Source organism: Mytilus californianus, unplaced genomic scaffold (genome assembly GCF_021869535.1).
Source record: "Mytilus californianus isolate M0D057914Y unplaced genomic scaffold, xbMytCali1.0.p SCAF_4, whole genome shotgun sequence".
In the NCBI taxonomy this organism is placed as follows: Eukaryota; Metazoa; Mollusca; class Bivalvia; order Mytilida; family Mytilidae; genus Mytilus; species Mytilus californianus.
The window spans coordinates 119,777,584-119,799,879 of NW_026262690.1; the positions used below are offsets into that span (position 1 = coordinate 119,777,584).

Here is a 22,296-nt window from a genome sequence, read left to right on the forward strand (position 1 = left end):
CTTTCCAATGAATTTTGTTTTGTCATTATGCAAAGCAATGAATGAAAAAAGATGTTAATTTTCAGTAAAATATTGAAAAATGCACATTCTTTCATACTGTTTGAAAGATGAAGGACAATCTGGCTTCATCCTACAATAAATATCGACCGCCATGAAATAGCCAATAGTGCTGAAAGTGGCATTAAACACCAATCAATCAATCGACAAGGACAAGACTAAGCTAGTGTGATCGGGATGTGTCATGTGTCTGTCATAAAATCATTTGTTAATTTTATCATAATTAAATTTATTTCAAGTTTAGACACATGGACTAGCCTTAATGAGAACCCTGTGAATGTTGTGATGAATCTCAAGTTCCCATGCATCTTTGTAAGAATCTGTGTGAAGCTCAAATAAAGTGTCACTTGCGAACATCCTTGTAATCTTTATTTTTTTCACAACCAATCACACCAAACAGCTAAATAAAACCAACTATGACATGTAGCTATTCCAATTTGTGCTGTGCAACTACGTCATTTTAGTCTAATGGATAGTTATTTCATTGGCAATCATACCACATATTATTTTCATATGACATTTAATTTGTATCAGACATTCCCAGGAAAGTCTGTTTACAAAACTTTAAATAATTCGAAATACTACGGATTTTCTAACCCATGAATAGATTACCATAGCTGTATTTGGTACAAAAATGTACAAAGTTTGGAATTTTTGGTTCTCAATGCTTTCGTAATTTTTTTGGCATTTTAACTTTTTTGATTCAAGCATCGCCGATGATTCTTTTGTAGATGAAACGTGCGTCTGGCGTATAAAGTTATAATCATGGTATCTTCAATGACTTTTTTTTTTTTTTTTAAAGGCATCTTCCATGACGAAAAGACTGTATCTAGTTGTTAGTTCTTTTTTTTTTGGCAAACATGTGTTGTGTACTCAAAATGATTATATTAATTAATGTTCATTAACAAAAACAAGATAAATGATTATCACTATTTTAATGAGTTATATATGATATTATGACATTATGATTGTAGATTTATCTTTTGTGTATCAAAAATCATTACTTTAATATTTACAACATATTTTAAAATCAAAATTAATATATTACATTAAGAGCTTTGCATCCTAGAAGAACAAAAATATAATAGCACTTTCACTATCCCCTATCATAGAGATGGTTTGTCACACCATGCATAGAATCAAACATTTTTTGGGAACAACCATTGGATTTTTAGGGGGAGGCTTGGAAGTGGTTTATTTAATCAGTTGGGTTTTAATTTTTTCATATATTTCTGGAGGTTTTTTTTTACGTTTTTTTTCTTCATCATTTTATATTTCATATAAGCATATACTCTCTGGCTTTTTTTTTCATTTTCAGTGCCCTTGATTACACTTTTTTTTTTCTTTTTTTTTTTTTCTAAGATTTATTTCCTTCCATGCACAACCCCTTCTAAAAATGAAATATCAGCTCCCTTATCTGTTATCAATAATAAAACAATTGTTTTAATTATATTTAACTGCTGACTAAATTAGTTCTTGGAATGTATTTGAATACCAAATTTATCACTACTTCCTGGAAACCATGTCCTATAAATATACTTCCTGTTTTCTATAAAATTATTAATAACCTGTAAGCTATTTTCACTTTTAAAAGGTGTGGGTGTAACCTACTTTCGTTTTTACAGGATGTGGGTGTATAACTAACAATGGGGTTTTTGTTAGGGAATTTCCAGAAGTTAGTAAACATGTAAACAATGTTAAAAGATTTTATGGCATGAAATACAACCTAGGAATTTGATTAGGACCAGATATATGGCTTGTGTATTTAATCCAAACAAAAGGTCAGGTCCTGGAATGCCAAGTATGCAATCCGGACAGAAAAATATATGTTGTTTATTACTGTATCTGCCCACCATTAGAAGTTCCCCCTAATTTTTAGACTGATATTTGTCATTATACATTCAAACAAGATAATGGTATTTATGACTCAAACTTTTCTTTAAAAGAAAAAAAATATATATATCTAGAAAATACTGATAATAAAATAACTATCCACAAAACGAAAAAACCTAAGAAATATCCCAGGACCCAATTTGTCACATTTTACAAACAGATATTTATTTCCGAAAAAGACTTCCTTTAAACATTTATGTTATCAAAGCAATAACAATATTGTAATGACATTAGAAATGGTTGTCACTTCAGCAGCTAAAATCATATAAACAGAGATTCAACAAAAATATAAGAAAATAACAAAAACATAAACAAAACACAATTAACAAGCTGCCATTTTTTTGTGGTTATGAACAGAACAGCACAAGCAACTAACACAATTTATGTGTTCTCTTTTCGTTTTTTTCCCTTCAATCTTTCCATCTTTCAAACTTTTCATTTTCTTTCCAAAAATAGAATATTTCATACAAAATATACCATTCTTCAAATAACCGACGCTAGCCAAATCAAGTAACTAACTTTCTGGTCGGAATTTAGGGATTTTGAGCACCAAACAATATGCCAATGCCAAAATTCACGACTGATTTAAAGCATGAATAGCCAAATTGGCTTCGTCTATTTGTCTCTCATCACTTGCTACACTCTCCATTGCCCCTATATTCGGATCAAACTCAACATTCATTAGATTTCCCGATAATTCTAAACTTTCGAAAGAAACGCTCGTTCCTTGATCACCTAAATATTGCTGTATCATATTCATAGTGTTCTGTTCAGTATTAGCCGGCTGCATCTGAATATCATTTAATAATCCAGCGTTTACGAGACCAGATGAAGAAGCTGCCGCTAAATCGAAACCTTGGCTGGATTGGGATGTTTGCTGCATCTGCATCTCCTGTTGTAGTTTTTGCATGGCAAGTCGCTGTAACAACTGGTTCTGTAAAGTTTCTGGCAAACTGGCTAACTGAGCTTTTAAACTATCTACATTTATTGTCATATTTCCAATGCCAGTGTTGTCAGAAGTGCGGACGGAAGAGGTATTTGTTGTAAACTGGCTTGAAGCTCCAAGGTTACTGAATGGGATCTCATCTACCACTGTTGGTGCTGAAAAAGTAATGAAACAAATTTAAAACAGATGTTTTAAGAAGAAAAACAAGTACCAAAAGTAACCAAATATTCTTAAATACATTGTATTTTTATAATCCATTGTGTCTTGTACATGGGTTGTCTCACAATTATGCCATATAGATTTTCAACTTTAATTTTCCTTGTAACACGGTGTCAGTCTTTATTGAAATTTTGTTGACTAAGTATTACGTTAAGATTCATACTTCTGCAAAATTTATCAGAATTGAGCAACCAGTTTTTTCCAGTTGAGCCAGTAGCTGGTTAAATTACCTGCTATTTCAAGATTTTAAAGAAATCACTAGAATTAGTCATTTTCCATTATACATAATGTACTGCTGTATTTTATATATGTAATGCTCTATTTAAATACTCAGTACATTATGACAGTAATTAGTTTAAAGTCAGGAATGGTTTTACGTCATATTTGTGTTTTTACTTTTTTGGAGAATTGTGTTTTAATGTAATGTTTGTTTCTGTTAAATTTATTTAAACTTTTAAAGATTGAGGACAATGTAGAGCTTGGTATGTTGCCCTCTAGATGTCTTTAAGTTATTTTTGACTCATTGAAGTATACCCAACATCTCCTTTTAGTCATATTAAACTGTATAACTATTTCAATTGGTACTGGCATGGTAAATGGAAAACCACTAGAAACCCTGGATATAACATAACACTTACTATCGATTTTTTCTTGCTTGATGCGAGATTTTGTAGCTTTGATTTTCAGCCTCTGTTTGATATCATCTGGTGAAGGGTCTATAAAAGAAATAATAATTATATCTTAAATAACCGTTTCATTTATATGCCATGTTGTAGTAACTTTAATATATAAAATGTCTATCAGGGTTGTTACAGAAAGAAATGTATGGCTGTATAAGATTCAGAACATTTGGTTGTGGCAAAGTAAGGTAAGAGTGGGGAAACGGCAACTTCAGCAATTTTTCCATTTATAAAGGGACTCGGTGAAAGTGGACCACCCAAATTGGAACTTGATCTGTGTTTGGTGGTAATCAGCATTATGTATAAGTTTAAGAACTTTTGGTTGAGGCAAGCTAAAGTTAACTTAGAGAACAGAAAACAATTTCGGGAAATACAGACGGATGTACAGATGTACAAGGGTAAACAGATAATGCCCCTTCACCTAGTGACTGGAACATAAAAGTCTTCAACATAGCATCAGAAAATTTTACATAAAACTTTACAAAACACCCAGAAGTTGAGTAATTTTCATATTGAAGCATAATGCATGTAATTGTAAGAGTTTATGAATTTTATCTGTATTTTTACAAATATTCTTTGAAGCTGGTGCAAAAACCTTTTTCTCCTAGTAAAGTTAATACATTTTTGGTCATTGATGACACGGTTATGTAACTGCATTGCAGAATACTACTATTTCTAGTTCCATTAAATTATTTGTGTGTTACTGTTATGCTACACAATACAAAACACATGCTTATATTCTGTCCATTTCAAATAATTTTTTTCTAAATCATAGTAGGTTTGTATAAGGGAGCTTGAGAGAAAATTGGTCAAAAAAGATTTTCATTAAAAATCCAGGTTCACACATGTATAGATTTACAACACTATATTATCCTATAAGACTCCAATCAATGTGAAACAATGTATACCATATCCTGTAGTAAAATAAACTTACTATCTAACAGTCCCAGTGACCTCAGCTGATCTGCTTTCCTCTTTCTCTTCTCAAATATCCTATCTGGATCTTTAATTAGACATGAGGACAAAAGGTCAACATATGGGACAACAAATGATGTAAAAAATCATATAATAGATTAATTGTTGGTGTTTATGGCATTACAACACTCTTGGCTATACCGAAGCAGTCAGTTTTTTTATTGTTGGAGGAAACAGGAGTACACAGACAGAATCAACGACCTTCAGCAATAGAAGTGACTTTATTTCAATTTATAACAAAGCTTTAGTTATAAAGTCTTGTCTATTGCTTAAATGATTGCTAGTTTTTATCCTTTTATAGTTTCCATGTTAATGTTATGTCCTATTGCATCTTGAATATTATGATTTTGTGAATGAATTTTGTTTTCATACTGTTTTAGTATCTGTTACATGTTAAACTACAGTTAGTCACATCAGGAAACAAACATACAGTACTTTTTGTGGATTCCAATTTTTCAATGTTTCATGGGTTTTTTCTTTTAATTCATCATAAAACACTCTTCATCTCAGAAATCTTCAATATGATCAATGTAAAAAAATATATTTTTGTTTTCATGTTTACCTAGAATATAAATATTTTCCTAGTAAAAGTTGTAATATTACAAGTAAATGACTAAATGGTTAATTCAGCTTTAAGATATTTTGTGCAGAATCTAGATGCCCAAATTCAATACTGTGAAATGTTTATTTTTGGGGTTACCACTTTTAGTGAATTGAGGAAAAAGTGTTTCTTGGATATTTGATTTTTTGGTTTAAACAATTTCTGCTTTGAAGCATTTAGAAAATTTGTATTTTTGTTGAGCTCTAAGAGTTCTTGTTAACCGACAAAAGATAGTAACCAACAAGTAATAACGTATTCATAACAATTTTTCACATTAATTTACTTGAAAATGCCATCTGTACAATTCTGAAGTCCTGACTAATGGACTAGAACCAATGTCTCGCTACCCTAAAATACTATAGTAGCTCTGTATAACTCAATATTCAGAATATTCAACATCACCATTTTCCTTTTCTCATTTTCAAACCATTTAAAAAATTCTACTTTTCTTAACAAGTTAAGAACTGGTCTTTACCTGGATCTTCTGGCATGTAAATAAATGGTATTGGATCACTTGTTTCTGCAGGGTCATTTAATCGTTGTAACTGCATTTTAACTTGTTCAGGTCGTGTAATGTACTGGTCTTTGTATGGCGGGGTTTTAAAAACAATTGCATACTGAAAGAAACAAAAGACTTATAAGTAAATCTGTGTAGTATTTCAATCACATTACTAAACTGATAAAAGTGTGTTTAGATATTGGCTTGGAAGTATACTGTAAGCGTGGAAATTTTTCGCTTCACTTATTTTGCTTTCCTGTCAAAATCATGAAAATTTATCGAACAATCACAAATGAATCAACAATTAGAAATTGTATCTAAATGGCAAAAAAAATTCTATATCTACATTCTGCAATGTTATGTATATTTTTGTCTTGAACTGCAACCTACCTGTCGATGAATATCATTAGCACTAAAATCACCAGAATCTTCCCATACCACATCTCCATTATCATTCTCCTGGTAAAATCTTATTCTAACATCATCTACAAGCATAAACAATTAAGAATGGATTTTACTTTTACTTCAGAGCTTGAAAGTCAAGTTTGAGATCAGTATTTTTGTTGAAACTTTTTTAGCAATGGCTGAAATTTTGATTTTCTTAAGTTCTGCTAGTCTTGCAAATTCTAAATCTGATTAAAATTATACACCATAATAAAAATTAAGTTCTATTTCTTAATTAAGAACACATTTACAATGAAAAACAAGTTTAAAGGCAAAGTTTTTAATAGTCGCGAAATCTGCTTGCTGTTATTTTTTTTTTTATAAATATTTCAGAAAATCAATTTAAAATCAAGAAATTTAGATTTTTAAAGGGGTATTTGATGTGTTTCTTTCATCCTTACTGACTGATAGGTTTTAAAAGATAAACCATGCAAAACAAATAAGATACAGTCATGGCCTATATTCCTTTCAAATGCCTATATAACACAACTAACAGTTTCTCTTTAATCTTCTAGTGTCATCAATCTTATACTTAAAGAATGTTTTAACTGAAATCAATCCGCGTTATACTATAAATTAACAAAGGGCTTTTCTAAATATAAAGGAAATCCCAGATAGTTGATAAAATCTGTTAAACCTTAATACAATGCTGTATGCGGTCCACAATTTTTAAACAATTCTATGCAGTTTTGCATTGCATAAAGTTATATATAATTTATTTTTTTTCATGGAAGAACCTGAGGTTAGTAACCTCGAATACATGACCCATATATTTAATATAGAATATTTTAACAAATTTCCATCCTCCAAGAATGATTTCCCATATTTCTGTTTATTGAACACATTCAAGGCTTTATGAGTGACAACCATGTAACATTTGAAAAGGATGAGAAAAATGAAGGCTCTATGAACCCATCAACAAGAATTCATAAGGCATATTTTTACAACCCCCTCTCAAAAATGTTCGCTGCTTTCCTTCTCTTATAGTTACAATAGGAAACAGTAATATATATCTCACCTTTATTGATTTTTTCACAAAGAAGAAAGACTTCATCACCACCTTTTGCTCTACCAGACGACTTGTCCACTCGACAAATTACTAACTCGTTCAATGATTCTACAAAAGTTAATTTATATGTTATTCAAAAATAATCTCTACTTTCACTCTACCTGAGAATAATACAGTAAAATTTAAGCTCTGATTTTGTTATTTAACATGAGATTCTAAAATTCTGATCAATGTAAGAAAAATGAATATAAAATTAAACTTAATCTTGTCAAGTATTAAACATCTTCCCTTCATGCTTAGTTTTAATAGACAATTAATGAAACCCCCTTATCTTATAAATAACTTTATAAACTTACTTTTATCATGTATTGGATGTGACACCACCGGGGGAACTATTCTTGTAATTTTTCCATTCTCGTCAGGAAGAAAAACTTGGAAGCACAATCTAACAACATTCAGGTCAATATTATTGGCCTTCTGCATATGTTTAAATCCACCTGGTAAATTAAAACACAAAATTTAAACATATATCATAATTCTACAATGCTTTTCATTATTGTGTAGTATTAAATTCATGAAGAATACTTAAATAACTCAATAATATGTATTGTATGTAATACCAGTTTATGCAAGATTCTATAAGGGTCTATGCCAGCCTTATTAGTGGAAGACAGGGATGTAAATCTCCCCCATCACAATGTTCCAACAAGACAGGTTTCACTATTGATGTGGGACCGCTGGTGTAGGTGTCTCATTTCCATCCCATTTACATATTCAGATTAATCATAAAATATTTACATACAAGAGCAGTTACATTTTTTTTATTATGATTTTTAAGGTCAACATGGAAGGTATGTCATACAATGTGAGTTTTTCCCTGAATTTGAATTTGACCAAAAATTTATATGTATCTTCCACACCCACCCCACAATAATGTGGAAAATACATCATATAACTTATATATATCAATATAACTAAAATAAAAACACTTCCATGACAGTTGAAACATAATCAGATACCTACTTTGAAAGGGATCAACATTAATTTCCTTTCTTTGCTTTAAGTTGTCCATTACATCTTTCTTCTTTGCACACTGAATTCCAAGATGTGGGAAGCTGAAAGAATATAAATACTTTGATAATATCCTATCATAAAGAAAGCAGTGACAATTGAGTATGAATAAAATAATTTAACATCTTTAAGACAGCAACCCACAAAAATATTGAAGTTGTTATAACATGTGTGTCAACTCCCTCTAAGAGATCAGGGAGAGTGTCACAATATCTTTTTTAATCTGGATATCTACATGACAGAGTTTCAATTTCAAATTTTAAGAAAAATTCTCTTAATTTCTCCTTTTTTCACTATTTTTCTTGAAAAAATGGAACAATTTAATCTACACATACCGACAAAGAAAATAACAATTCATTATTACATTATATCATAGCAAAATATTCAAACTGACCTTATTACATTTGTGTCCTTGACCTTGAGTGTACAGACACCCCTCTTACAGTCTTTCCCTACTAGGTTATGTGGATGGGGTTCATAAGGGTGATCTTTTGTTACACAGGATACCACTATCACAGCAACTCCCTGGTATTGATGAATCTGAAATTTATATCCATATATATTTATTTATATGACTTGTTTTTTACACTCATACACATGGTATAGACAGCCTTCATTATGGTATACTTTTAAATGGCATAATTTTTACATTATTTTTGAAAGTCATGGTTATTCAGGCGAGTGAATTAAAAAAATTCCATAATTTATTTTGTTTTGTTTTAAGTCTGAAAAGAAAACATTTTTGAGTTTCAGTATTCATATTTATTTCATTGTGTATTTTACTCTAAATGATACTTGCAAACCTGTGTGGTAAAACTGATCATTACTCAATAGACTTGGTAGTTATCTTATCTAATTGGTTTTTAAATATACCCAGTATATGATCCTAGTCTGTCACTTCATAAAGCAGTCTATATATCTATTATTTCACAGACATTTCAAGGACAATTTATTAAAATATAATAAAAGACTACGGTTTATTTATACTTTTAAATCACTGAAATAAAGCATGCAATTTTTACACACTAAGTAAATTGTTGCAATTTCATAGTAAAAACTGCAAGTTTGCCAAACAAAAATCTTGTTAATTATTAACTTAAGTAATGAAATAGATCTTTATTCAAATTTCCACAAGCAACTTACTTTAATAGTTGGAAATGACTTCCTATCTTGAGTACTTTTCTCGCCAGGAATACTGCCAGCAGATCTTCCCTCACATTCATAACGGAACCTCAGCCCTCGCTGTTTTGGTTGTTCTACAATTTCTGTATAAATGCCATCAGGAGTAGTCTGGGCCCGTCCTGTAGGTCCTCTGGTCACGGTCCTATTTGTAGATGTACCAGGACTTTGTTCAGCAGACATAAATCCCTGTAGAAGCTGTTGTGCTGTGAAAATGAGAAAAAATGCATTTTTGAAAATTTGTGCATAAAAATAAAGATCAATAAGTTTCCAAACTTTCATCAAAAATTATAAACATATAGCACTCTTTTGCAATTTTTCAATGAATATTAATACATTTATATCAAATAAAAAGAAAAAAAATATTACTTACACAATTTTTTAAAAACATAAATGAGAAAAATTTATATTCCTGGGTGCAAATTTTTGTGGATTTGCCGGTTGACTTAAACTACAATAATTAAAATCCAACGGAATACACAATAATAAATAACTGTCCAATGCACATATTGAAAGCACATAGTTTAAAATTCAACAAACCAACATCTTGTATTAAAACCACAAAGTTTGATCTCAATCAATGAATAAAAATAAGTGTTTATACCACATCAACCTAATTTGTTATTCTTTGAACTTTTTTGCTCCTAAAAATTGTCAGTGATTTTTAATCTTCATTATTATACCTATCACTTCTTGTTTTTTCTTATAAATTAGAATATTCAAGATTTGTTCAAAAAATTTATCAAATCTTAAATTTTCAGCTTTACAATTAATCAATCCATCGTAAAAAAAAAATCTAAAAAAAAATAAATAGTAAAATAATGCAATGTTCACCTTTCCACAATACTAATTATAAGTCAATTGACAAAAAATAGATGTATTGCAACTAAAAATATTTTTAGCAGAAAAAATTCCGACAAACAACAAATTGAGTTGCTATATATATAGCCTTTTATAAATTACACATGCACATCTGTAAACACTGCTGACTGTTGAAAATATCAATGAGTGGATCCATATCCATGAAGTCATCCATGTTTTTTTTTTTATGACTAGAGGCAGACAACACAGGATGTCATTTCAGTAATGATCACAAAAACAAGCTGCCCTGTTTAAATATATGCAGAATTGGAAATTTTTCCACAGGATGTATATACATTTCACAATATAAAGGGTCTAAAAATAAACTTTTATGTCACCAAGATATCTTGAAAAGAGAAGTATTCATTGTACAAATCTGCCATTTAAATGCTATTGTGTGAATACTACACCAGTCGTAACCTATTCAAAGTTCATTAATTTTCTAGTGCAGTGAACATAAGGGTTACACCAATTATATTTTTAATTCTTTGGATTTTTTTAAAACATATAAAGGTATAATTTATATTTTCTAAGAATACTGGCAAAGAAAAACAAGGACCTGTATATAATGACTAAATGTAATGATTCATACAATGTCATATTATTTGAACAACATATTTTCTTTTCGTCATGATAAAAAAAAATCTAGATATAGACACAGGGCTGACATTAGTTTGAATTATTACAGTAAACTGGTCTCAACAGGACCCCTTCTGAAAAAATGGCCAATATTTCAAAATATGTAGCAGGGTTTTTTTTTGTGGCGTAACAGTTTTTGGCATTTCTATTTTTAACATTTAGTTTGTATAAAATCGGATGTGGTAACCAAAAAATCATACCAAAAGTTTGGTGTGGACGTAACCGAACCGAGTACAAACAGTGATTCAATATTTTTAGTCCTTTCATATACGTTTTTTTTGTGGCCTAACAGTTTTTGGTATTTCTATTTTTAACATTTAGTTTTATAAAATTAGATGTGGTAACCAAAAAATCATACCAAAAGTTTGGTGTGGACGTAACCGTACCGAGTACAAACAGTGATTTAACATCCTTTCATAGAAAAGTGTAACCTTGGTAAACAGGTGTTTTCTAATTGTTGCAAAACATTTCTGTTTTTTACAATAAGTTCGGTTAAAATCGGATATGGCAAACCTTTAAAATTGGAACAAAAAATTGTGTGTTGACCTAATCAAATTTCAACAGAGTATAAACAAATTATTCAATATTTCTAATCCTTTCAAAAAAAGTGTAGCCTTGGTAAACAGGAGTTTTTCTAATTGTTGCAAAACATGCTACAGAGACAGATCAATTACAATTTGTGAATGACAAGATTTTAATTATAGTCTGTGCTAAGGATTATTGATTAATAGTAACAAAGAAAATCTCAGGTATACAGTTTGTAATGGTTTTTGGATGACATGCTAAAAGAAGGATGAATTATAACAGATTTTCATTCTTACTCTATGAAATTCTCTATAGTATTACAAGTTACTGAGAATAAAAGGTCATTGAAAATATTGATTCCAGTATCAGAAGGTCCTCTGCTAGGGGGAATATGACAACGTCTTAATTAGAATCTCAATAAATCGGTTGAAAAATGACACCCAAAACTATAATAGCCTGATTGAGACAAGGACTTGCCACACTTACTAGGCAGCTTCCATATACTGCTTCTCTGCTGAGCATGCAATATTAAGCTGCAAGAGCAAATGCTGTGGAATTTGAAACGAGTTTCAACGAGTTTCCACGTCCACTCTGTGTTTTTGTTAGATGTATTTCTATTTGTATCCATCTGATGAGTTAAGCCTTTTTCAACTGATTTTTATAGTTTGTTCTTATGTTGTACTGTTACACCACTGTCCCAGGTTAGGGGGCAGGTTGAGCGCTCTCAAACATGTTTAACCCTGCCACATTCTTTATGTGCCTGTCCAAAGTCGGGAGCCTGTAGTTCAGTGGTTGTCGTTGGTTCATGTCTGTCATATTTGTTTTTCGTAAATTGTTACTTTCAGTGTCAGTTCTAGGCTGCACGCCACCACATGAACAAAAAACATATTTTTGAAAACATATAGTCCCGCACAACTCTTTAAAATTATTGTCCACTAAAAGATTCTCTTTGCCAATCCATAATTTTAAATGCATTCATTTAAAGATTTTGAATTGTAAAAGGAGAAATTATCACACAAACAATTATAAACATGCTAAGCATACAATTACTAAAGACATGTTCTACAGGTAAAGAATTGTTTAAAATTAATAATTGGAGGAAGTTTTTCCCTTTAGTGAACCCCTATTGTATGAAGCTGAATGTCATGATGAGTTGACATAAATCATGTAAAGCACATGATGACCTCACATCAATCAATACCATAGCTGTACCTTGCTGATTTTTTAATGATTCTTTTTCTTAACCTTAACAGGTGAAAATTATTTGTCATCGTTTATTTCATATAAATTTCTCACCAATAAAATCTTATTTTTTTTAAAACTATGGCTATGTTAAAAATTTATAACTTTATTTATCAAAGTTGAACATATATGGGTACGAGTTTGTTGTGTTTTAAGGTACATGTGTTTATGGTATTTATAAATAGGTCTGTTTGATTGGATATCTAAATGAATACAGGGAGAATTTAATCCATAGGTAGTTTGTTAGTAGTTTAAGTAATTCACATCATTGCAGTCAAGTGGGCTCTAGAGGCTTTTTTTCCAAATCAATAAATTTTATAAAAATTATTCATTTACAGGCTGATTGTCCAAGATGGGTCGCCAACATTTTTTATGAGATAAAAAGAAAAACATGTATTAATTATCTGAATAAGAAATTGTACTTGACTTTTGCAAGTGGCTACTCCCATCATCCCAGAGTTTTGTATTATATTGATAAATCTTTTATGTTCAGTGTAATTTATTAACAGAACATAACTTCGATTTAATCTTAATCATAATGTACAGAAATTTTTTGAATACAATTTTAAAGTGAGTAGATATTGAACATAATCCAGACATTTTGTTAATACTGTGGATTCATTGTTATTCGTTGGATACCAATTTTCGTGGTTAAAGGTGAACCATAAATATAAATGTTAAACAGGTACCAATATTCTACAGGCTTGTATGCAGACTTTGTCAAAACCACGAGATCAAATATCCACGAAAATACAATTTTCCCTCAATCCACGAAAATTGGTACCCACGACAATAAATCCACAGTACACGCTGGACTACCTAAAAAATTGTTTTTCATTTCGTTAAACTGATGTTAGAGAGATTTTTTTACATTGAGAAAGCTAACAGGAATTACCAAAAAATATTAGACAGCACCAGGGATCTCCATGGATGAAAATTTAACTATGGAAGAACTTTCACCTGGACAAAACCCAGTGTGTTTCGATTGAAATTATTTCATTCCTCCATTTCATTGTACATAAGGAATAGTGAATAGACTGATATATTGTTTAAAATATTAATTTCATTATAGAATAACCATTTTCATCAATTGTCATTTGCAACAATTCCAATGTTAAGCCTCTTATTCAAGGATGACCATAGTTCAGCTCATCTTCGCTAGCCAAGGGTTACGATCCACTCCCCTCCTCTCCACCCTTGGCGGATTGAGATAGAATTTCGGAGACACAAGGTAATTATTTTCATTGGTTGCAGTCGTAACTGGCTGCATCCAATCAAAAAGCACCTATAACAAGATCATGTGTAAATGTAGAAAATGTAAGTAAACAATTACCACATGCTGATTGTGCAACAAGTCTTTACATCCCTAAACATACGACGATATTTTGTGACAGCTTAAATGTTTTTATACCCCACGCATCGAGTTGCGGAGGGTATAATGTTTTTGACCTGTCCGTCCGTCCGTCTGTCTGTTCGTCCGTCAGTCCTGTTTCTTGTCATCGCAACTCCTCTCAAACCACACAACAGAATTTCACGAAACCTTTTTAGATAATAAGGACATACTATGTAGTTGTGCATATCGACAGGAAATTGCGATTCAATTTTTTTTCTAGGAGTTACGCCCCTTTGAACTTATTTACTTTAATGTACTACTGCAACAGTTTGTCATCGCAACTCCTCTGATACCACACAACAGAATTTCATGAAACCTTTTTAGATAATAAGGACATACTATGTAGATGTGCATATCGACAGGAAATTACGGTTCAATTTTTTTTCTAGGAGTTACGCCCCTTTGAACTTCTTTGCTTCAATGTACTACTGCAACAGTTTGTCATCGCAACTCCTCTGATACCACACAACAGAATTTCATGAAACCTTTTTAGATAATAAGGACATACTATGTAGATGTGCATATCAACAGGAAATTATGGTTCAATTTTTTTTCTAGGAGTTACGCCCCTTTGAACTTCTTTGCTGCAATGTACTACTGCAACAGTTTGTCATCGCAACTCCTCTGATACCACACAACAGAATTTCATGAAACCTTTTTAGATAATAAGGACATACTATGTAGATGTGCATATCAACAGGAAATTATGGTTCAATTTTTTTTTCTAGGAGTTACACCCCTTTGAACTTATTTGCTTTAATGTACTACTGCAACAGTTTGTCATCGCAACTCCTCTGATACCACACAACAGAATTTCATGAAACCTTTTTAGATAATAAGGACATACTATGTAGATGTGCATATCGACAGGAAATTACGGTTCAATTTTTTTTCTAGGAGTTACGCCCCTTTGAACTTATTTGCTTCAATGTACTACTGCAACAGTTTGTCATCGCATCTCCTATGATACCACACAACAGAATTTCATGAAACTTTGTAGATAAGGACATACTATGTAGATGTGCATATTGACAGGAAATTATGATTCAATTTTTTTTCTTATACAATTTTTTTTTCTTACACATATTTTATTTCTCCAATTACAATGTGAGGACGTGGGGTATGTGAGCGCGCTCACTAAGGTTCTTTAATTATTCAACTATTAGAAGTTCCTGTGTATGTTTCATGCACAAATGTTGTGGAATGTCAGGGTATATTTTCGTTTCCTGCTTCACCAAGTTTGTAGACTTTAGGCGCTACCATGTTTTCACCTCCATACTGAAGAGGGTTCAAATGCTACCATTGGTCAAGAATAATTTATTTGGAATGGGCGTGACTTTAATCAACGGTTTTTACCGATAGAAGGCGCAACATTGTTATCACAAATGTTGGCTCAATCTGCCAAGAGTGGAGAGGAGGGGAGTTGATCATAACCCTTGGCTAGCGAAGATGAGTTCAGCTGTTCTCTTATATTTTTAATGTCAAAGTCTTTTGCTGTCAGAAGGTTCTGGAGTTGTTTTCTTGCTATTTTGGTACTTTTGGAAGGACTTAGGACAATTTTGTAGGGTATGTTAGTTATACTTCGACCAGTCTTGCATTTGTCATTCATCCAAGCACTGTACTGGTTTCTGTGGTCAACTTTCTATGTTAATTATTTTACGTGGAACCCAGATACCACAAATGCATTGAAATATTTCATTTTGATGGAAAAACACCAAGGAATTCAGTATTTTGATTGGTTGATATCTGAGTCTGAGTATGATAATCATGCTCAAAAGTTTCATGACTGTAAGCCCTGATCTTGTTGATACTGAGTTTCATCTTGTCCACTGCCAGCAATAAGAGTCAAAGAACACTTAATGTTGGCAATAATTTAAAAGATCCATGGAAGATTTGGAACAAATTTGACATAGTATCATCAAAATAATAATGGGTCCACCACTCTTGGACAAAGATAAAATAAATGGGCAATTTGTCCATGGGACACAGATGATGCCCCCACTTGCATATAACGTTATAAAGGGACATAACTCACGAACCGTAAAAGTGACGCTACCCAAATTTGTACTTGATCTGAGTTTTGTGGTAATAAGCATTGTGTATCAGTTTCATAACATTTGGTTGAGGAAAACTGAAGTTGGAGAACAGAAACAAAAAAATTCAGCAATTTTTCCATTTGTAAAGGGGCATAACTCTAGAACCGTAAAAGTGACGCCACCCAAATTTAAACTAGATCTGTGTTTTGTGGTAATAAGCATTGTGTAGAAGTTTCATAGTATTTGGTTGAGGCAAACTAAAGTTAGAAAACAGAAACCATTTTGGGACGTACAGACAGACAAGGGTAAAACTTTACGCCCCCTCTGCTATGGCGGGGCATAAAAAGAGGATTGGGTTGGCAACATCTTTCAGTAGTTTTAATAGCTAACCTAAAATAGAGCCTGCAGCTTCCTTCTGCCCTATGCTGCCAAGGATTTATGACATTCATTTCTTAAAATAAGTTACTGGCATAGATTTGGCTAACATTATTGGTACATGTAGTTGGTTCAGCTGCTGAATAACTTACTACATCGGCTGACTTTGTTGGAAGTCTGGAGGTATAAGTAAATGAGATAGTATCCAAACAACATTTAAAACAGAAAGAGAACTTACCAGCATGTCCTTGGCTGACGTTGTTGGTTGTAAGGTTGGGCTGCTGAGGGTCAAGGTTAAGTAGAGGGGACAGCAACTAAACAACAGTTTAAATAGAGAACTTACTAGCATGTCCTAGGCTGGCGTTGGTTGTCATGTAGGGCTGCTGAGGTTCAAGGTTGAGTAGAGGGGACAGCAACCAAACAACAGTCAAAATAGAGAACTTACAAGCTTGTCCTTGGCTGACATAGTTGGTTGTCATGTTGGGCTGCTGAGGGTCAATGTTAAGTAGAGGGGACAGCAACCAAACAACAGTTAAAAAAGAGAACTTACCAGCATGTCCTTGGCTGACGTTGTTGGTTGTCAGGTTGGGCTGCTGAGGGTCTAGATTAAGTAAAGGGGACACATCTAGTTCACCACTATTGATTAACTGTTGTAGCTCAAGGCTACTTAGGTTTCCAAGCTCCTCCAGACTGAAATCTGTAATAAAAAAAATACAGATGTGGATTCATCAGATTTGAAAACTATAAATTTTAAGTTGTTCTAATTTTATCAGTCTGACTACTCCAAAATGTGTCAAGGAATTATCGGTACATTGTAGCTCAATTTGGAAGTTCTAGAAACTTCTTCTGAGTATAAATATATAAGTACAATGTATGAAGTATTTTATAAATATGAATAAAAGGAGTTAATTTGAATTGGGTGTAGGTCATTGAAATACAAGCAAACAATTTCTTTAACCATACATAAAATCTAAGATAATATTTTAAGTGGCTTTGTTGGGTTGTTATTTCATTTAATCATGTTAATGTATTCCCACTCTCTTTATTCATTCAGATTTTATTTTGTTTATGCAATTCCTGGCAGAACAAGTGGAGAACCACCACAATAATATAACCTATATAATTTTTAATTTAAGTAAACGTGTGCTATCTTTTCTTTATAAGGAAATTTAAATATACTACGAATGTTCTGTACATATGCACTGAAATCAAGTTTTATATGTTTGACCCAGATTAAAAAAATAAGTGCATCTCTCACGTAAACATTAACAAACATATATCTTGTTTTTATATATATAATAATAATTCTGTCTGGTGTTCAAGAACTATTTATGATTTGTGGTGACAAGCCTACCAGAGGTTCATCTATAATAGATTTGTATTTGGTTCCAAAGATAAATTTGAGGAACAAATATGTATTGCTTGCTTGTTGATTAAACTAACAAAGATAGTTATCAAAACAATCATGGAAATCAAACATGTACATTTTATTATTACCTAATTAGCATTGTAAATGTCTATTGAAATGTATTCTAAGGAAATGCCAATCTATAAAAAAAGCCAGACACCTGGAGACTCACCAACTAGTTTCAAATATATACCTATATATTTAAATTTTTATATAAAGTTTATCATGTTTATGTTTTTATTTACATGAACAAAATAAGTAAATTGATTTATAAAAATTAAACTACCATGAGGATGATAGAAATATTAGAATGCAAGGCAAGCAAACCCTGTGCGAGTAGACCCATTTTGCTCCAAAACCGAGAAAACCAAAATTTGAGTTATTTCTCTTTTCATTACAAACGAAAATCTCTTCAAAGGTAAAATACAGCCAGATGTAACAGTGAACATTAAACTAAAAGGTTGAACGAAATAGCATGTTAATTGTCTGAAAATGTAGAGTTTTTAAATTCACTATTCTCTACCTGTTCGAAAAGCTGAATTCATTCAGATTTTCATATTTTTCACGTCTTGACATGTTATGCAAACGTCTTAGACTGAAATATAAAGTTATTATATCGCCTATTCCATGTTTACATATTGTTTATATTTCCGTACTGAGAACTAGCCCAAAGTTTCTGGTTTGTTTTCAACAGCCCACGAACAGGAAAATATGGCCACCATCTTTATGGTGTATAAAGGAATTTACGATTCGGTCAAGAAAAATAGAGTATTTACCGTCAACTGGATTAAATGGCATGGCTTTCATGCTTACCTTTTGATGCACTCATCGTAAAGTCCGATTCCTCGGCACAAAATTTGCGGCTACTGTCTATTTTAGGCCAAACTGGACTTTCACAGTAAAAGACGTCATATGCTAAAAAAAGAATTCGGGGAAACACAGGATAATAACCCTGTTTTGATTGGATAAAATTGTTCACAAAAGTGGGCGGAAAATAGCGAGCAGGGGACTCTCTCAAAGTAAAATATTATACAGTGGCCTATACAATATTTGCGATTATTTTTTTAAATCCCCGAAGTTCAATGACATTGCTTAGAATGACATTAAACCGTGACAAATATTACAAAACAACAGAGGGTTGAGTTAGTAAGGGCGAGCTAGATAATTCCGGATTGGTCGAACACTTTTTGAAACCAAATTAAGCAGTCATACCTATATATTTATATACATATGTTTATATACATAATAAAACTATACTGTATTGTAAGAGTGTATGGATAAGAACAAAAACGCATTGAATAATTGAAAATAATTTGAAAAGTTAAAAAAAAATAACTAAAACAAATTGAACACCAAGGAAAAAAACGGGAAAGAAAAAAGGGGGCATGTACAAGGCATGCATCTGTGAGAAAGATGTGTTTGGATGGTTGAAGACACTTTTTTTCAAGTATAAATATGCTGTTAAAACATCGAAATCTCACCATTTTTTTTTATTCTGAGAATATTTTGGGTATTATTTACATCTTTTTTTGTTGGAAAATGAGTTTTATTTCGTACTTAAACATTATCAATGCAATTAGGAGGGTTGCCAGATATCACGAAATTTCGCCTAGTTGCTTATCATTTGTATTATATTACTCTGGAAAACACACATATATACATATAGTTTGGTTGACTTTCCATTCTCGCTTTTGAAAGTTAACGGTAGAACAAGGTACACGTAACCTTCTATGTTCACGAACCTCAGAAATGTACACAACCTTTTTTATTCATGTGCTAGGAACACTCCTTTCCGGATCTTTTTTTAAAAGTAGCATCATGCAGTTACCTTACCTGCATAGGTTTTTTTAATTTAAAAAGAAAAAGTATTACTCTGTCCCACGGGTTTGAAGCTAAAAAAAATATGCATAACACATGTCATATTTCTCGTGTTTATACAAATAAATAGGTATATAAAAAACTCTTCCTGGTCTAACACGTACTTAAAAAAACGTGTGTATTTGTAAACCCCTTTCTCTCATTTTCCCACGGTCTTGATGTTCTTGATGTTGAGAACATCTTTTCGGGATTTTCATTTTCTCTTAAGAAAATTTTTCCTACCTTTTGATCTTCTTTTAAAACTGTTCGCCGGCTCCTGTTTTGCGCTATGTTTTGCACATCCACTCAATTTTTGAAACACACTGTCAATATATAAGGATATTCCCAATTTATTTTGACATCTTACGTTTTGACATTATCTTTAAATTTACGAATGTACACGATTTACTACGAATAAGAACCGGCATATTCGTTAATCTCCGGTATATCAATACGCGGAAATTCCTGCGTACTTTCCAGAAATTTTTAATATAAGTAGGTCAATCAAATAACAAAAAAAGGGGGATAGTTTCAGTGTAGGAACAGGGGGTAGAATTGATTATTTGGAAATGATTAAATCAAAGACTTATATCTCTGATTAAAAGCATAAAAAACTTTTTTAATTTCTAAGGGGCCATTTTCTTTCGTGGGGGATAGGAGGAAATATTGGAATGAAGTCCCCATGCACCTCAAGTTGAGGAAGGCAAGTAAATTCAAGACCACCTTCCAACAATTTCAATTTATATTTTTATTGTTCAATAAAATATTGCATCAGCTTATAGTGGGTGAAGTTTCTTGTGACTTCAGGGATATATATAAAAATGAGGAGATATGGTATGATTGCCAATGAGACAGCTAGCCAACATAGTTGAAATGATCGAAGTTGTATATAGTATAAGCAATTATAGGCAACTGTATATGGTCTTCAACAAGCTCAAACTGTATAGTCGGCTATAAAATGGCCGATCGACATGAAAAACGTTAAACAATTCAAACGAGAAAACTAACGGCCTAATTTATAACCAAACAATTTACGAAAAACAAATACACGTCGTATATGACATACGTACTGAACCAACGACAACCACTGTTCTGCAGGCTCCTGACTTGGCAGGGGCGGATTCAGTCAAGCGGGGGCGTGGCGGGCGTGCGCCCCCTAAAATTTGCAAAGCATGGGTTGTTCCCAGCTTAATAAAGAATATTTCGATAATTTTACCTCAAAAAAAATTTAAAAAAGTAATAGATATATCATGTTTTCTATCCAACGGATTTAGTGTAAAGACGTCATAAACAGTCTGAGAAACGCATGACCTTGGGCATGCAATGCCAAAATATAAGTAAACGGTATCTACAGGATGTAGAATCATAAGTTATCATAACTGTACATATATATTCATAGCAACATATATAGTCAATTATGTTTTAATTTTTCAAAAGCAAAAACAATGTTAGTAGTCCTATAGAACAATATTTAAAGATTTAAGAAATAATTCATGGAAGCCATAGATTTGTTGTAAATTTACACATGGCCAGCCCAGGCCATGTGTAAATTTACAACAAATCTATGGCTTCCATGAATTATTTCGATTCTAATAGGACAAATACGGTCATTTAAAAACTGAGGCGAGGGTGGGAATGCCGTGTGTGCTGCTGTTCTTTTTTACTCCCTGTTAGATAAAGCTTAAACTTTCTAATAAATCTGTGGCTTGCATGAATTAATTCGTAAATAACCGCTAGAAAAAATGAACTTTATTCTTTTAATTCTCAAACCGAACATTTGCCATTTTTAATCTACATATGTTTTTCTCGTAAGCTACGGTCAAATCCAAAGATGATATTTCGTTACTAAGGAGCCGCCATGTTGACTTGCTGAAATCAGTTAATATGCGAATAATGCATTAGAATAGAAAATAAAACTAGAATTGCTATTGCAAGCAATAGCGGATGTCACCCTTCCCCCATTGCCACTAAGCGGCAGCCATTTCAAAATTTTAAACAGTGGATGCACATATATGCATTGCTATACACCTTTCTGCAAATTTTCAGAACATTAAAGGCTTTTTGAAATTTTTCACATTTTTGATGTTTCCATGGCAACGGCGGCCATTTTGGAAATTCCAAATTGGAGAGTCTCATCTATACTTGCCAGTTCACATTTATATTAAGTTTCATTTTTTGGAGCATTTTTTGAAATTTTTGAAATTTTTGCTGTTTCCATGGTAACGCTTATTAATTCCAAAATTCCAGAGACATATACCACACTGACTGATGACATGTTACATTGATTGCAGTTTAATTTGGTTTAATCTTATATTCTTTAAGAAAATGCTCCTTTAATATGTTTTCCCATAGGGTCAATGTTAAACTTTTGCCAAGTTTCCATGGAA

General features: G+C 32.0%; 1 protein-coding gene across 5 annotated transcripts; it reads right to left on the bottom strand.

Annotated features, from left to right (window-relative positions):
• Positions 1–973: 973 nt before the first annotated feature.
• On the bottom strand, positions 974–20,283 carry LOC127699191 (embryonic polarity protein dorsal-like). Of its 5 annotated transcripts, none has more exons than XM_052202956.1 (12): positions 20,153–20,283; positions 17,195–17,341; positions 9,538–9,779; positions 8,789–8,934; positions 8,347–8,438; positions 7,680–7,820; positions 7,333–7,431; positions 6,261–6,355; positions 5,847–5,988; positions 4,730–4,798; positions 3,754–3,831; positions 974–3,051 (listed from the first exon to the last, which is right to left on the bottom strand). In XM_052202956.1, the coding sequence occupies exons 3-12, from the start codon at positions 9,754–9,756 to the stop codon at positions 2,525–2,527; spliced, it is 1,608 nt and encodes a 535-aa protein (XP_052058916.1). In that variant the 5' UTR covers positions 9,757–9,779; positions 17,195–17,341; positions 20,153–20,283; the 3' UTR covers positions 974–2,524. The 5 variants fall into 5 exon arrangements, with proteins under 5 accessions (XP_052058916.1, XP_052058912.1, XP_052058911.1 ...); XM_052202952.1 differs by lacking the exon at positions 20,153–20,283 and adding an exon at positions 18,866–19,001; XM_052202951.1 differs by lacking the exon at positions 20,153–20,283 and adding an exon at positions 18,829–18,872.
• Positions 20,284–22,296: the final 2,013 nt, after the last annotated feature.